This window comes from Eptatretus burgeri, chromosome 2, assembly GCF_056783735.1.
Source record: "Eptatretus burgeri isolate ZD-2024b chromosome 2, Ebu_testis_v1, whole genome shotgun sequence".
Lineage (NCBI taxonomy): Eukaryota > Metazoa > Chordata > Myxini > Myxiniformes > Myxinidae > Eptatretus > Eptatretus burgeri.
In genome coordinates, this window is record NC_140962.1 from 137,285,277 (window position 1) to 137,301,707 (window position 16,431).

Below are 16,431 nucleotides of genomic sequence, written 5' to 3' on the forward strand. Positions count from 1 at the left end.
GCATGTCACCAGAGACTTAATTTATCTCACCTCAGGTGATCCAGTCAGAACACACCATCAATGGTCTCACTATCTCTCGGGGGAGATCTGGGAAACGCCAAATTACTCACGTGACTATTTCTGCTAAAAGGAGTGCAGCATAGTCCCGCAGCACCCAGTGGTCGTTGAGGGGGTTGATAGAAGCGGCAAGAGGCTCCAGGATACAGTAGGACACACTGGAGATGAGGTTGTGGACGAAGGGGCCCAGGTAAATATACGGGTTCCGCAGCAAGCTCTTTACTATGTACATGAGGTGGCTCAGCTGGCCGAGGTCATGACTCACTGTTTTCACCTGCAAGTTCACAATCATAGTTCATTGTGATTAACATCATATGGATATTTAACAATTACCCATAAACAACCCAGGTTGCTACTATCATGGCATCAATGATGATGATGATGATCATCATCATCATCATGTACCACACTCTATACACAGCGTTGGTGTTGCCGAAGCAGTTACATGGTTATAATCCCGGTTGGGTCACCACTCTGGCTCACAAAGTCAGGGCAGAAATTTGGAATTTGGTCATGGTGCCGGTAATAGTTCGCCTCCTCTTCGCGAAGGACACTGTGGGATATTTAACATCCACCAATTTGTTGTTACGTATGCAGCCTGTTGCTGTTGGTTGCAGCATTTTCTGGAAGTGCTGTTCTGCTGCTGATGCAGTGCCCCTTATCAGTAAGCTGGTGCTCATTTTGCCAACCTCGGAGGGATGAGACGCTGAGTCAAACCACCTGGTGTTACTTAACACAACGACAGAGGCCCAAACTCAAGACCCTAAAACCTGAAGCCAGCCACCTTAACCGTGAAGCCAACACCAGGCTTGTCCACCAACTCATGCCGGCAGACATAATGCCCAGTTTAACGTGCATCCAAGGCGTGGCACACACATTGATGAAACACCCTGTCTGTGAAACTCCAGAATGACAGTTATATAGCTGGTCCGGGATTCAAACCCAGGCTAGACAGCTTCGAGAAGAGTGTTCTCACCTATAGGCCATCCTGCCATCCCCATCAATGTTCAAGAAAACAAAATAAAACTGCGATTAAAACGCACCACCTATTTGAAGCATAAAGATGGAAACCTACCAATTGGTGAAAGTCTGGTACGTCGACTGACCAAGTCGCCGCGGGTCAGCCTCGTCCAAAACCGGTTTGACCGCAAATGCAACTGGCTTTGTTTGAGTGCCAGGGAAAAGGCGAGCGAATTCAAGTACCAACAAGATCCTCGTCTTTAATGGGATCAGATCTCCCATTGAGGCCGATCTGCTCATGCATCCTCTCAGGGCCCCAGAATAACCTACTGACAAGATAGGGTACGATTGGGTTGAGGTGGTGAACTGTATGCTCAACCGAATCTGGCCAGGGTATTGGTATAGCAGACACAAATGACTTACCCCAAAATGTATTCGAGCGTCACTTGGATCTTGTCTGATGAATATCAGCAAGACGTGCTGTATCATCGCCTGGTGTTGGCCTAACGATTAAGAGGGCTGGCTTAAGATTTTAGGGTCTTGAGTTCAAGTCCCTATCGTCCCGTCCTTCCGAGGTCGGCAAAATGAGTACAAATCGCCCAGTCACATGCTGCATATGAAACAACAATAACAACGTGCTATATATATATATATATATATATCATAGTGCAGGCCTTCGTTAAAGAGGCAGGTTAAGCACACCGTCTCGGGACACGATATGCTTAACGGCCCTTTGGAAGGAAGGCCTCCACGATGACATCGCACTTGTACTACATTTTTGTTACGTTCAGAATCCAACCGTCGTTGGTGGAATCAAAAAAGCCATTTTATTGGCAAACATTGTGGGGGAAAAAAAAAAAAAAAAAACAGAAGAAAAGAGTCATATTCACAACTGAACAATTGGTACGTTATTACGAGGAAAATATTTATAACCCTTGACCATGTTTACGCGACAGAATACCCAATGGAACATACAATGTTTGTTCTGCTCAGAGCATTATAAAAGTTAATGCAGATGACTCCATTTTCCGTACGGCGTTATTGCTCTCAGAAGGCCGCGATGCTTTGCGCCTCCACTCCGTTGCCAGGACGACTCGCTCGCCAAACTCCACTTTGCTCAGCAGGTTGCTAATAACGTGTTTACAAAGACAAGGCAATAGCACCTTGCTGATGTAAGCTCCTGCAAGTCGGTTCACCTTCATTACTATATTTCAGGCGCCCAGTCAATCGGATTATAAAACGCCACCTTGAGTTTGAGTCAAGGCCGAAAGCTTAAAGGGCACGAAAAACAGCAGAACCGTGCGCCATAACTCACGCTGCCCACGAAGCTCACAAAATAGGGAAGGAGGGACGCGATCTTCGCGTTGGTCTGCAGATCTTGCAGTGCGATCTGTGGCGGTCGTGGGAAAAGGCAGAGATGTAACCGATCGGTTAACAAGGTGCAAGTCGGCAGAACCCAAATTTATAATTGCACGTGCTACATATTTACAAACTTTTATGGGAAACAGATAGCTCGTGGGATTTGAACATTTTGAATTTGCCCATGGTCGACACAACTACAGTGCCGGTCCGACGACGACGCATGCATGCAGTGACCGTGCTCTCGCGGCAAATCAAATCCACCGGCAACAGCAGCGATTACCTTCCTCAGCTGCATGTCATCCCCCAGTATGGCTTTTGTCACACGCTGGTAATAGTGCAACATGTCATCCGGGAGAGCCCCAGAAGAGGGGCGAGCTGCACGGGACACACATGAGCAAGAGGAAAAATGCATCAGGAAGTGCACCGCCGTTCGACTTCTTTGAAGAGTGCAATTTTGATAACCGATCTGAAATGAATCGTGACAACAATGCACAACATCAGCAAGACAGCCATGTCTCCAAGAGAGCGAAGTCGGAATGAAGTTCGAAGGAATGAGTACGAACATGAGGGTGATGATGCAAGTTGAGCCATCTGATGGTTGTTATTACAAGACGGCGCCCTGGAACACTGAGAAACGGTAGGAACCAGAAATGGAGAAACAATGCCACTCAAAGTGTGTTTGAGCAAAAATAAAAAAATAAATAAATTAAATGCAGGTTGGCCTGTTTGGTGTTCTCATCTGAACCAAGCCATTGATGGCTCATGATGCTCAGAACCCAAGTTCAAATCCCGTACACAAATGCGCGTAAATGTGTCGATCGTCAATGTCCTCGCAATTCATTTTAAAGTACATATATCTTTAAAGTTCCACATGAGCCCGAGATCAATGGAAAATAAAAAAGTCCTTTTCCCCCCCAAACGAGTGTTAATATTTTTTGCATACGTGTTGGTAGTACCCACGGTAGCCACCCGCCTTCCCTCCCGTGAGGGGGTGGGGAAGACAACTTGCCACTGCTCTCAAAGGGAGCGGGTGTTTCCCGTTCACCAAATCCAATAGATAAATAATTGTTTGGTGATCTGGTCTTATCATGAAACAATAGCCAAATAATAAAAAAAAAATCATCATCTTTTTTTTTTTGTTTTTAAAGTCTGGCCTGTTTGATGTTCCAACCTGACGACTCGTGAAGTTGGAATTTCAGGCTCAAATTCCTGACAGCATGTTCATTGGTGTCGTCTCCTGATGTCCTTGCATTTCATGTAAAAAGTACAATCATGTCTCCTAATGTCCTGGTACGACATGTAATATATGTACGAGCTCTTCCATGAACTTTACACAGGCTGATGAACAGGTGCTGAATCAATACCCTGCAGTCAGAAACAAGTTATCAAAAAGCACCTCGGATGTCGATAAATCGGCAAAAAGAAAAATCCATCCATCCATTGGGACCATACTCTGTGCAGAGCGTCGGTGCTGACTAAGCAATCTCCCTGGCTATTGGGCACAATCCTGGACGGGTCGCCACTCTGACACAGGATACCAGCATGCTGGCACTCATTTTGCCGACATCGGAAGAATGACAGGCAGAGTCAACCCCACCTGGTATTAATTCAACAGCCGAGTGGGATTTGAACTCAGGATCCAAGGATCCCAAACCCACCACCCTAACCATTAAGCCAACACCAAGCATAAAAGAAAATTAAATGTCAGATATTAGAGAAGTACCTGTATTCTTCGGAAGCAATTGGTGATAGAGGTATGAAATCGTCAATGGTCAATGTGGTAAAATATTGTTTCGCACAACTTGTGGGTATAACAACAAATGGTAAAATGGTTCAGGGATTAGTTTATTTCACTTCCTGAAGGATCCTTTGAGTTGGCCTCGATACGTAACGTTAAATGGGGGGGGGGGGGGATTTCACTGCAACGAAGAACAGCCGAGTGTATTCAGCCCATCTTGAACGTGATTGCTGCGAGAAAAACGTTGAAGATCTGGCAAGGATTGGCTATTAAGCTGTTCGGCCGAAAGCAAAGACGTCCTTCGTTGAAGTCACGATAGACTAAAGTCACAATGGAGTCACAACAGACGAAATTAAACCAAATTCGATCCCGACAATATTCAACATGTATGCAAATGTTCATCAAACTTCAAGCATCTGGAAGGAAAATGATGTGGAAAATGGTGAATAATCAATGTCAGCCATGACAGGTCACAACCAACAACCATGCCTCAATGGGCATAGCAAAAAAAAAAACAATTAAAAAAAAAAAAAAAGGAACACCACGACTTGGCCGGCAGGTTTCATCAACAGACAGCGTGTTGTACTTCACAAACATATTGCATGTCTATCTGTGAATCTAAATGAGGATGTACAATGAAGTGAAGCACATGAAAGAGTCATCTTTTATAACTGCTGTCATGGTGGCTGTGGTCGTTACCTCTGGCACCAAGGGTGGATGGATGTTATGTTTTCATCCCTGTTTGTCTGTCTGTGAGCACGATATTTCAAACAGTCATAGACGGATGACAAAACCTCGTGGATGAGTTGGGAAGGCGACGAAAACAAGCCGATTCGATTTTGGTCCGGGTCTGGATCCAGATCCAACCTATCAGTGGGATACAAAATGTAAACTGTTCAGCCTCAGCCTGGCGCAGGAAAGTGTTCTAAACGAGTGCCGTTCTCGTTCTCTCGTGTGTTCCTTCTGTTCTTTCATATGTTTATATATTTCTTCGAGAAATATTGCTTTTATATAATTGTTTGTGTGCCTTGAGTGTCCTTTTTCAGGGTTCCTGCTAGCACAGCATTATAAATGTTACCGTTGGAACCGCTGCGCGTTAAGCTCTCATCCTGCTTCTTCTCCTTAAATCCCAGAAAGTTGGCTTTTAAAACAGGTATCTTTATGATTCAATGGACACAATTATTTGTTCTGAGGAAATCAATCATTAGCCTTCCAACGGTACCGTTCTCATGATTCTACGACAGCAGGAACCACGACATTAAAGCTCGAGATCCTGCTTCATTTTCTTCGTGGCACACGGCCAGACGCACACAGATGGCATGGAGAGCATTTGTCGTGAATGATCAACCATTTTAAATTCAAATTTGTGGCCCGAGTGTCCCCGCCTGTGCTGGACATGTGTCTCTTCCCACTCTCGGGGTGCACCATGCAAGACAGTGCTAGGGAGTAGTTCCCTGAAGCCTGGTGATGGCTTCGCGATTAGGGTGGCTGGCTTGGGATCTTACGATTCTGAGTTTGAGCCCTGTTTTTTCCGTTGAATTAACATCAGGTGGGGTTGACTCAGCCTGTCATCCTTCCGATGTCGGCAAAATGAGTATCAGCTTGCTGGGATGATCGAGCCATTCGAGTATCCTGTGTCGGAGTAGTGACCCGTCCAGGATTGTGCCCAATAGCCCAGAATACCGCTTTGGCAGCACCAACACTCTCTGTACAGAGTATGGTCCCAATGGATGGATGGTACTGGTAATTGGTGTACAGCATCAGCGGCACAGCCGTGCCTTCAGCCAATGATGCAACCAGCAACCTTGTGCTGCATACGAAGGAGGAGTTGTTCGCTCATAGCAGTGACGCGAGCGTAGAAAGTGACTTTTTCAAAAGCTTTAGAGTAACGGGTTAGTATATTTAATGGTAGTTTCTTACAGTAGCGACATACTTTTCTCCACCAAAATATCTTCCAGAGATACTGTACTTTTATTCAGCGAAAATAAATTGTACTTTTTCTTGCAGCAGAAGCACATTTGCGTCCTTCTTTCCTCACTGCATAATGTGTGTGTGTGTGTGTGTGTGTGTGTGTGTGTGTGTGTGTGTGTGTGTGTGTGTGTGTGTGTGTGTGTGTGTGTGTGTGTGTGTGTGTGTTTTCTCACACATCCAAACATGTGTGTCAAATGTTGAATAATCACGTTTTAATTTTGCGGGAGTTTGGGGAATTACAAATCTGACAACACTGGAATGATAGATAGCATTACATTACATTGCAAATTACATTCTCATATATATTTCACATTGATCTAAGGGCTAATATAGAGAAGTATGTATGTATGCATGCATATATATATATATATATATATATATATATATTGTTGTAGATTCCCGCCCGCCGGCGTGCAGACGACCGCTTTTAGCCAATGGCGGCCGCTCCCGCCCACCGAACGGACAATCTCGTCGCAGCCTTCCGGATCAAACACCGGAATCCCGCTACGGGTGTGTTTTGAGTACACCACAGCCAAGTCAACACTCTACCCGCGCTACAGGGTCAATCGCCGAATTGTCGAGAAACCTAATTAATCGCGCGGGCAGACTACAAAGAGACTGTACCTCAACGGGGCCAGCTTGAAACGAGCCGCTTAAGCAGCTCGCTTCGTTTTGGGATAATCGAGCGGGGTATTATCGCGAGGCCCCGTTGGACCCGATTCTATTAACGGCTATTTAAAAACCAACTATTATTCCGAATGCAATACGGCAGTTCAATGGAGGGAAAGGACGCAACGAACAGGTTTACATTCACACAAGGACATTTATTATAATAAAGCACGTATGCAGGCATGCACGTATGCAATTAAACAAGGCAAAACACGCATGACAGGAGAACTACAACCGTTCTACACAATCACTTAGCAGTCTTTACAACTTAGTAGACACGGGCCCACGGACACACACACGTACGTACACACACACACACACACACACACACACACACACACACACACACACACACACACACACACACACACACCCAATAAATGGTGGCTGAGGCCTTTAATAATGGGCTCCAGCTCGGAGGACAGGTGAGCTGAAACCCAGGACCTATCTCGAACCTCTCCACCTCGTGTGGTCTTCAAGTTGTTTGGACCCGGGCTCCAGCGAGAGCGAGCTGGACCCAACCGCAGTGAGCCGCGATCCTTCCCGAGCTCCAGCGAATCCTCCCGCGCTTCTCAACACGTGCTGGTGAGATGAGGCGCCGATCCTTCCCATCGATGCGCCGCTTCCCCGAGGAACCACCTCCAAGAAGAGGCCAATGAGTCGCACCAAGCCGGGAACGAAATGGAGAACAAAGAGCTCCACGAACCAAGAAGAGTTAGCCGAGCAACCAGCTCAACTCTCTTCCGATGAACAAAAGCAGCCAACTCTCTTCGACGAACCAAGCCATAGAAGCCACCACCAGCAGCTCGAGCCGAGCAACCAGCTCAACTCTTCCAAACAAAGCAGCTCTCCAAAAAGTCTCCAGCCGAGCCAAGCCGTGGCCGAAGCTCTACTGAACAACCAGCCCTAACCCGAGCCAAGCAGAAGCCGAAGCTCACTGAACCACCACTCCCCAAACACAAACCAACTAGAGGACCGCTTCCTTATCCTCTTCCGCCCTTCCCCTGCTCCCGGCGTGACTCGTGACTCATGCCCTCGTGCTCCATCCCCCGCTCAACCATGGGTGGGAGGGAGTTGTTTACGGAATCACGGGACAGGAGGGCTCTTCTTCCTTTTCGCAGAAGAGGGGGAGGGGCGTCTCCATTGTGTTATGGTCGCTCCCTAACGATTAAATTGAATCTCGCAGCGCACTTAATCGATTTATGCCCATTAAACAATGGAAGGTGAACAATCTAGGGAACAAGCACTTATCGACATAACTGACTAAAGGAACCTGAATGTTGTGTGCAATCGAATTCCCAAATTCGTAACAATATATACAGTCATCCCCCATTTATCGCGGGGGTTACGTTCCAAACCCCCCCCCCCCCCCCCGTGATAAGTGAAAATCCGCGATGAATGGATGCCTCCCCAAAAAATGCCTATTTTTTTATAAACACGGTGTATAAACACGATTGGGTTTCATTTCTATATTGTGAATATTAAACGCTGTGCGGTGTATAAACACGATTGGGTTTGATTTATATTGAGTGAATATTAAATGCTGGGCGGTGAAGAAACACGATTGGGTTTGATTTATATTGAGTGAATATTAAATGCTGGGCGGTGTATAAACACGATTGGGTTTGATTTCTATATTGTGAATATTAAACGCTGTGCGGTGAAGAAACACAATTGGGTTTGATTTATATTGAGTGAATATTAAATGCTGGGCGGTGCATAAACACGATTGGGTTTGATTTATATCGAGTGAATGTAAAACGCTGGGCGATGTATAAACACGATTGGGTTTGATTTATATCGAGTGAATGTAAAACGCTGGGCGATGTATAAACACGATTGGGTTTGATTTATATCGAGTGAATGTAAAACGCTGGGCGGTGTATAAACACGATTGGGTTTGATTTATATTGAGTGAATATTAAACGCTGGGTGGTGTATAAACACGATTGGGTTTGATTTATATTGAGTGAATATTAAATGCTGGGCGGTGCATAAACACGATTGGGTTTGATTTATATTGAGTGAATGTAAAACGCTGGGCGGTGTATTAACACGATTGGGTTTGATTTATATTGAGTGAATATTAAACGCTAGGTGGTGTTTAAACAGGATTGGGTTTGATTTATATCGAGTGAACATTAAACGCTGGGCGGTGTATAAACACGATTCGGTTTGATTTCTATATTGTGAATATTAAACGCTGTGCGGTGTATAAACACGATTGGGTTTGATAAGCTCCTGATATTGGCTTCGTCCTTCTTGATGTAGCGTACGATCCATTCATTCAAACCATAATGGCATCCAACTGCGGCAAACCTTTTTCCTTCCCGAAGCATATTGAGCACCTTCACCTTCTCCTGGAGCGTCAGGACCTTCCTCTGGCGCTTCCGTTCCTTTCCAGAAGCCTTAGAAGGTGTAGGGCATTTGGGCGGCATCGTAGGGCTTGGAGAAAAAAAATGTAGAAAATGTTCGAAGTTCACAAGCGAAACTTTGTCTCGTGCGTTGTGTGACTGGTCGAGCACCACGCGTTATAATTTATTGCTTAAATAATTTATGTTTTATATATTATTACCGCGATATACCGGCGGAATCTGCAGAAAAAAATAGTTAGGTTCCAAGGGAAAACCCACGATGAACCGGGGGCGCGATAGGTGAACCGCGATATTGCGGGGAATACTGTATATATATACATCTCAAAATATATATCCGGATAGGCGGCTCCGTTTGATTTTTAACTGATGTTGACCATGTAATCTTTGTCTGTTTGACATAGTCGCCGAGCCAAAGCCTCTGGGTTGGAGGTGACGCTTTGGGGTAGGACTATGTCCAATGGGGGATCTGGGGAGTGCTCTTCACACTCCACATGTTTTGATTTACCCACCGGTCACATCACGTGCCTTCTGGTTGAATGGTTTGCATTAGCGGGAACAATAATCTGGGTGACAGACGGACGGTTGCTCTTTGGGGATTATGCGGTTTTACCATACGAGACATAATCTGCAGCGATGCTCACCATAACAGTCAGGAGGTGCGTCTGACGTATCACTCTACGTTCATCCAATCTCCTCCCAACTCCCTCTTCCTTCTTTGCAGTGTATTCTATGAATGTCCCTTTCATTCCCCACCTTCCTCCAATCTCTTCCCTACTCCCTCTTCCTTCTCTCCAGTGTGCTCCATGCGTGCCCCTTTCCTTCCCAACCTTACTCCAATCTCTTCACAACTCAATTTCCCTTCTTTCCCTATCTTCCTTGCTTCTTAAAATGTCCCCAGCATCTTCGTGCTGAAAGTTTACTCTCTGCTTTCCATTCACTTCAGTCTACCTTTTCCTGCCCCCCCCCTCAAAGTGCACTGGATGTGCAGTGTACCATTTTCTCTGCTCTATGACTACCTGTTCAAACCCTCCAGATCCCATTGCTCTTTGTTCCTCCATCTTTGCGATTTGTTCCAATTTCAAAGTCCACGCTCGACATTTAGCCCTTCTTTTCATTCTCGTCGTCCATCTTCTAGCATTGCACTGTGATGTACTCGAGACAAAATGCATCGATGTTACGACGTTTGGAATAATTAGTCATTTTCATGGAAACGTCTCCACTGTAATCGTACAACTAACAGAAGTGTGATTATTATTATTATTTTGGATGCAGCCTGGATGGTTGCATCATTTCTGGGAGTGCAGCTGTGCTGCTGATGCAGTGCCCACTGTTTCTAGTAAGATTGCACTCATTTTGCTGACCTCGGAAGCATGGCAGGCTGAGTCAACCCACCTGGTGTTGTTTAATGGCTGGACAGGGGCTCAAACTCAAGACCCAAAGATCTTAATCCAGCTGCCTTAACCATTAAGCCAACATGAGGCTTCCAATAGAAATGCAATGAGGATTGCAATACAAACAATGACGTGTAGTTTTTGTAATGTGTAATGTTTTTGATGACCAATTACCATTACAAGAAGCACCCGCTCCTTACGGGAGCCGTCAAGGGGGTCACGTTATGCCTATTTTACTCCAAGGGGTCCCAGGATTACACCCCCAAAAAATGGTTGCGATCGGTTCAGCCGTTTTTGCGGTGCCTGGGACGACAGACAGACGGGATGGACGGATGGACATTTGGTGAATTATAGTAAGATGGCCCACTTACATATTACATATGCAAGGGAGGTATACAATTTTTGAAAGTAAAATTTTTAAAAGGAAGGGAGAAGTGGGGAAGGGGGGGGGGTAAGAGAGGAAAGGGAGAGAGGTTTGGAGAAAAGGAGAAGAGAGGGAGGGAAGGGGAATGAGTGTGAAGTATAACCTGTTTTTTCTGACTTCCTCCACTTGCACAGTCAACACGTCGTTATCCATGGAACCCTCTTCTCTCCTTTCCTTTCCCAGTGAATGCTGGAGTGCCTCGAGGCAGTATTTGGCCCAGTTTTGGTCTTCATCTATATTAATGACCATTCTGTTACTCTGGAAAACCCTCAATTTCTTTTTTTGCAGATGACCACATTATGTCATACAGTATCCCATCAAACTAAGATGCAGAGAGCAGTTGTGCCACTGTTTGCCAACCTGGAAATGATGCCATGACTTTTCCTGGGCCGACCACATCGTAAGTCTCCCCTCCAAAGCAAGCAGCAGACAAGGAATTCTAAGTTGTTGCAAGTCATTCTTTGAAAAATCAGAACTACTCGGTCTACAAGGCATTTAACCACAGCTCAATGGAGTGTTGCTCTTCCCTATCGGCTGGGACCCCAGCCAACATCATGTCTCTCTTTTGGATTCTGTGGAATTGATAGCTCGGTCACTATCTTTTTGTTTTACCATCTCCTCCTGTCTTGCTCCCTCTGTTCTCTCAGCCCTCCGACCCTCTCCCGCAACTCCTGGATGCAAGTATTCTTGCATTAAGATCTTCCTGGTTCAGCTTCCAAAAGCCAGGCTGACTGCACTTCTCAATCATTTTGTTTCGCACTCTCCCATTTGTGTAACTGCCATCCTGAGAAAGTGAAATCCCACTCCTTCTTCCAATGCTTCAAGGAGGTGTCAGACAATCATCTAGTCATTCCCCATCAATACTTTCTTTTTACTCCCATTAACCCAACCTAACCAATCCCTCTTCTTACAGCTGGCTATTGGGTTTGCTCCCCTCCTCACTCCCTCTCGTTTTCCTGTTTATTCATTCCCCTCATTGTTGTGTCCAACTGGTGCCCACTCTAAAAGTAGCAGACAGATTCGGATGAAACTTGGTGGGTGAGTTGATTAGGTGACAAGAACAAGCTCATTAAATTTTAGTTCAGCCCCGAATCCAGATCCGGCCTATCAGTGGGATACAGAACGTAATCTAATCAGCCTGGCGGAGGTATGCGCTCTACCGAGTGGCCGATCTAGTTACTCTGTCACTAAGTATGGAAGAATCTATCTCTCGAACCTTGTTGTTGCCGACATATCACATTGTATGAATATTTAAAAAAAAGGATTACCGTTTTGTAAAGTTTGTTTTTAGCTTTAAATTGTAAAAAACAATTCTGATCATTATGACCAGTAGTTTTGGTGTGAAGAATGGGAATATTTTCAAACATTTATATCGGCCTACTGTAAATCCAATACATATTTATAGGTACAAGTATAACACGCACGATCATAACAACAACTGAAGCTCTTCAATGGAGTCACAAATTTCCACAATACTTATGCAAGCTGTTTTAAATTGCGAAGATGATATTTACCTATTCCAGAGTCTTGAAAAGTCTTGAAATCGACGCTCACAGAGTAAACTACAAAATAAAAACAGGAAAGATATTTTGTAAAGACGATGGGAAACAAATAAAACGACAAAACAATCGATACGTGGCTCGGAGGAAAGTTACCTTGAAGCTGCTTTTCAGGGCATTCCTTCGGAACATTTGCAGAGAGGGCAATGTCAACAAGGTTAACCTCCCGGTCATCCACGACAAAGCAGTCTCCCTCTTTTAAGGACCGGAAAGGCAGCGGTTCAGTTGATCCATATCCAAAGATGGGCTAAAAAAAAAAAAAAAAAAAAAAACAGTGATGACAACCCTGTGACACACTCCCAATCTCCCGGTTTTCATTTGATCAATGCACGAGCAAACACATTCCAAGAACCAAACAGTTCTGCAGATGCAGGTGTGATGGGAAATAAGCAAACAACAATCAGATACATAAAATGTGATCGAAGTGCTGCTTCACCTCGACGTTGCTCCAATGCAGAGCGCGGTTGAAATCCTCGACAGTGAGTTTCTTTCGCCGTGAGTGCTTCATAAATTGGCAACTTGTCTGTATTGGTAAGAACATGCAGAACCGCAGTTTGCTGGCAAAAGCATTTGCTAATAATAGGACATGCATGCATGTCCCCCACACCTCCCACACAGACACAATTTTTATGCATCATCATTGATGGTAAAATCCCTGGTACACATTACAAATATTCATTTCTTCCTCCAAAACCACCACTGTTTCACAAAATGGACTTGCCTGAATCTGGTGAACCTGACACTATTCCCATAAAGACTTTAATTCCTTCCACATAATAGCTATTTTATAACAATGGATGTCACAGCAGGTATGTGGATGTCACACTGGCAGTACTGATTATCTATGTCTGGCATGTAACCCATGTTGTGCAGACCTTATATGCACATAACACGAGTACCAACGGTCATTGCAAGGTGCTGTGTGGACAATGGTGTTATGGAACACCGATAAACACTGTACATGTCTGTATGTGCCTCACCAGCATCAACTTGTCGAAACAATGGCTATTTACAATTTCATCCTCGAAAAAGTCATGAAGGGCATGATGATAATATCTTGTAATGTTGTTTCAAATAAAGGGTTAGTTTGAATGGTTCACTGGACTGTACATTGAACGAAAATTTTAATGATGATCCATTCATGTGTCAGTGTTATGTAAGTAATGTTGATCAAGTGTTACAGCTATCCAGGAGACAGTGGGGGAAGAGGGGAATGGGGAAAGAGTGAAGAAAGCGGGGGGGGGGGGGAAGGGCGGAGAATGGAAATAGCGACGCCTCGCCAAACGTCGCTATACACTCTGGGAGGGGGAGCAATGATGATGAAGGAGAGAGGAAGGGGTAGGGGGAAGTGGGGAGATGGATTGGGAGGAGGTAAGCATGAGGTGAGGGGGTTCTGGGCTTGCATTTGGTAGTAGGACATGTGGAGAGATAGGTAGAGCTGGATTGAACGAAATGGGGTCTGTTAAAACAGCACATCAATACAACACATGGAGACTGCCCAGAGATGTCTATGGGGGGTGGAGAGGGGAAGAGGACAGGATGCAGTGGGAGGGGGAGGGAAGGCAGTGTGAGGGTTCGGGAAGACGGCGTGAGGGGAAGGGAAGGCGGCGTGAGGGGAAGGGAAGGCGGCGTGAGGGGAAGGGAAGGCGGCGTGAGGGGAAGGGAAGGCGGCGTGAGGGGAAGGGAAGGCGGCGTGAGGGGAAGGGAAGGCGGCGTGAGGGGAAGGGAAGGGAAGGCAGCATGAGGGGAAGGGAAGGTGGCGTGAGGGGAAGGGAACACGACGTGAGGGGAGAGGAAGGCAGCGTGAGGGGAGAGGAAGGCGGCGTGAGGGAAGGGGAAAGGAAGGGAACGCAGCGTGAGGGGAAGGGAAGAGGACATGAGGGGTAAGGAAGGGAAGTGCAATAAAACAAGGCCAAACAGCAATATTTTCTTTTTATTTGCCAGGTTCTATCTAAAACCAGGAAGGAGCATTTAAAACCCATGCTATCTACCTGGCAAAGGCCTGCCTGCACGTATGTATGCATGCTCACACATGCAGCGACCTTTGAACCCCTCCGGTCAGCTCACTCCGAATCTGATTCATACATGCTACACTCTGGGGAAGCCGTTTTAAATTAAAAACTAAACCTTAAGACTTAACAGAGGGGTAGAGGTTGGGGAAGAGGGGTGTGCGAGAGAGGAAAGGGAGAGCAAGGGAGAGGGGTGGGAGATAGAGGACGGGGAGAGGAAAGAGGGGGAGTGGGGAGGGGTTAGAGAGGGAGAGGGGTGGGAGAGAGAGAGGGATAGGGGTCAGAGAAAAAGGGATGGGGTGGGAAAAAGAGGGATAGGGGTGGGAGAAAGAGGGATAGGGGTGGGAGAAAGAGGGATAGGGGTGGGAGAAAGAGGGATAGGGGTGGGAGAAAGAGGGATAGGGGTGGGAGAAAGAGGGATAGGGGTGGGAGAAAGAGGGATAGGGGTGGGAGAAAGAGGGATAGGGGTGGGAGAAAGAGGGATAGGGGTGGGAGAAAGAGGGATAGGGGTGGGAGAAAGAGGGATAGGGGTGGGAGAAAGAGGGATAGGGGTGGGAGAAAGAGGGATAGGGGTGGGAGAAAGAGGGATAGGGGTGGGAGAAAGAGGGATAGGGGTGGGAGAAAGAGGGATAGGGGTGGGAGAAAGAGGGATAGGGGTGGGAGAAAGAGGGATAGGGGTGGGAGAAAGAGGGATAGGGGTGGGAGAAAGAGGGATAGGGGTGGGAGAAAGAGGGATAGGGGTGGGAGAAAGAGGGATAGGGGTGGGAGAAAGAGGGATAGGGGTGGGAGAAAGAGGGATAGGGGTGGGAGAAAGAGGGATAGGGGTGGGAGAAAGAGGGATAGGGGTGGGAGAAAGAGGGATAGGGGTGGGAGAAAGAGGGATAAAGGTGGGAGATGGAGAGGGATGAGAGAAGGAAAAGGAGAGGAAGGAGAGAGAGAGGGAAGAGGGGAGGGGAGATTACGGCAGATGTGATGTCCAGTTTAACGTCCATCCGAGAGATGGCACACACATTGATGAATCACCCTGCCTGTGAAACACCAGGATGACAGTTTATGGCTGGGTCAGGATTTAAACACAGGCTAGACAGCTTAGAGTGAGTGTGCGTACATCTCGGCTATCCTGCCGTGATGTGGAGATTCATTGCTTTATAACAACTGAAAACATTTTTTACTCGTTGTAATCAACTAATTGATTTTGCCTTCCTCACTCCGGAAATGTCCCCACGGAGAACCATGCTGCGGAATCGTCATGGAAGCTGGTGGAGATCGAAGCTTGAAGAGCACTCGCCAAGTGGCTTAAGCACTCAAGCAAGCACTCCAATGAAAAAGTTGAAGAAACTTTTGAAAATAAATCATTAAATTTTTTATATGCACCGATCTTTGTTGAAGTGACAGGTTGTATAATGAAAGAAGATTGTCCAAAAAGGGGGAATGTCATGTGAAATAAAATTGCACATTTTCAGTGGATGAGCCATCACCTGAGACACTGCAAGACAGCACAGGACCAAACACAGGTGAGTGGAGCCTGAACTTTGTTCAAGTCGATCGATATATTCAGTGACAGTGCGAATACTTATGCCGTGCATGGCCATGTTTCAGAAACGAACAACCAAGCAGCTTGTAGAGCACTCGCCAAGTGACTTAAGCACTCCGATGAAACGGTTGATAAGGAACGGCTGGCTTGGCAAGAAATTAGCGATCGTTGATCGGTCATATAAACAGCATGCACCTGGAGACGCCCGGAATATCAAGCAATTTCCGAATTAGACAAATGAACACTTTTTCCAGCAGTCAGAAGTACTGCTCAGGTCAATTAAGAAGTTTAAATTTTGAAATTTGGCTCAGATGAAGAGATTTTTGAGGTTATGGCATGTGCGGAAATGAAATAAAGCCACGGGCGCTTGCGTCTGGGCGTT

At 46.0% G+C, this 16,431-nt stretch overlaps 1 protein-coding gene across 3 annotated transcripts in view; it reads right to left on the reverse strand.

The window, feature by feature from the left end:
• TAF6L (TATA-box binding protein associated factor 6 like) overlaps positions 1-16,431 on the reverse strand; it is a 36,262-nt gene that overhangs the window by 7,474 nt on the left and 12,357 nt on the right. For all 3 annotated transcript variants that reach the window (XM_085871414.1, XM_085871412.1, XM_085871413.1), the window contains exons 3-8: positions 12,943-13,029; positions 12,603-12,753; positions 12,462-12,509; positions 2,660-2,754; positions 2,333-2,407; positions 111-331 (exon numbers count right to left, since the gene is read on the reverse strand). In XM_085871414.1, coding sequence (XP_085727540.1) covers positions 111-331; positions 2,333-2,407; positions 2,660-2,754; positions 12,462-12,509; positions 12,603-12,753; positions 12,943-13,029 — 677 coding nt within the window. The remainder of the gene's footprint in view (positions 1-110; positions 332-2,332; positions 2,408-2,659; positions 2,755-12,461; positions 12,510-12,602; positions 12,754-12,942; positions 13,030-16,431) is intronic.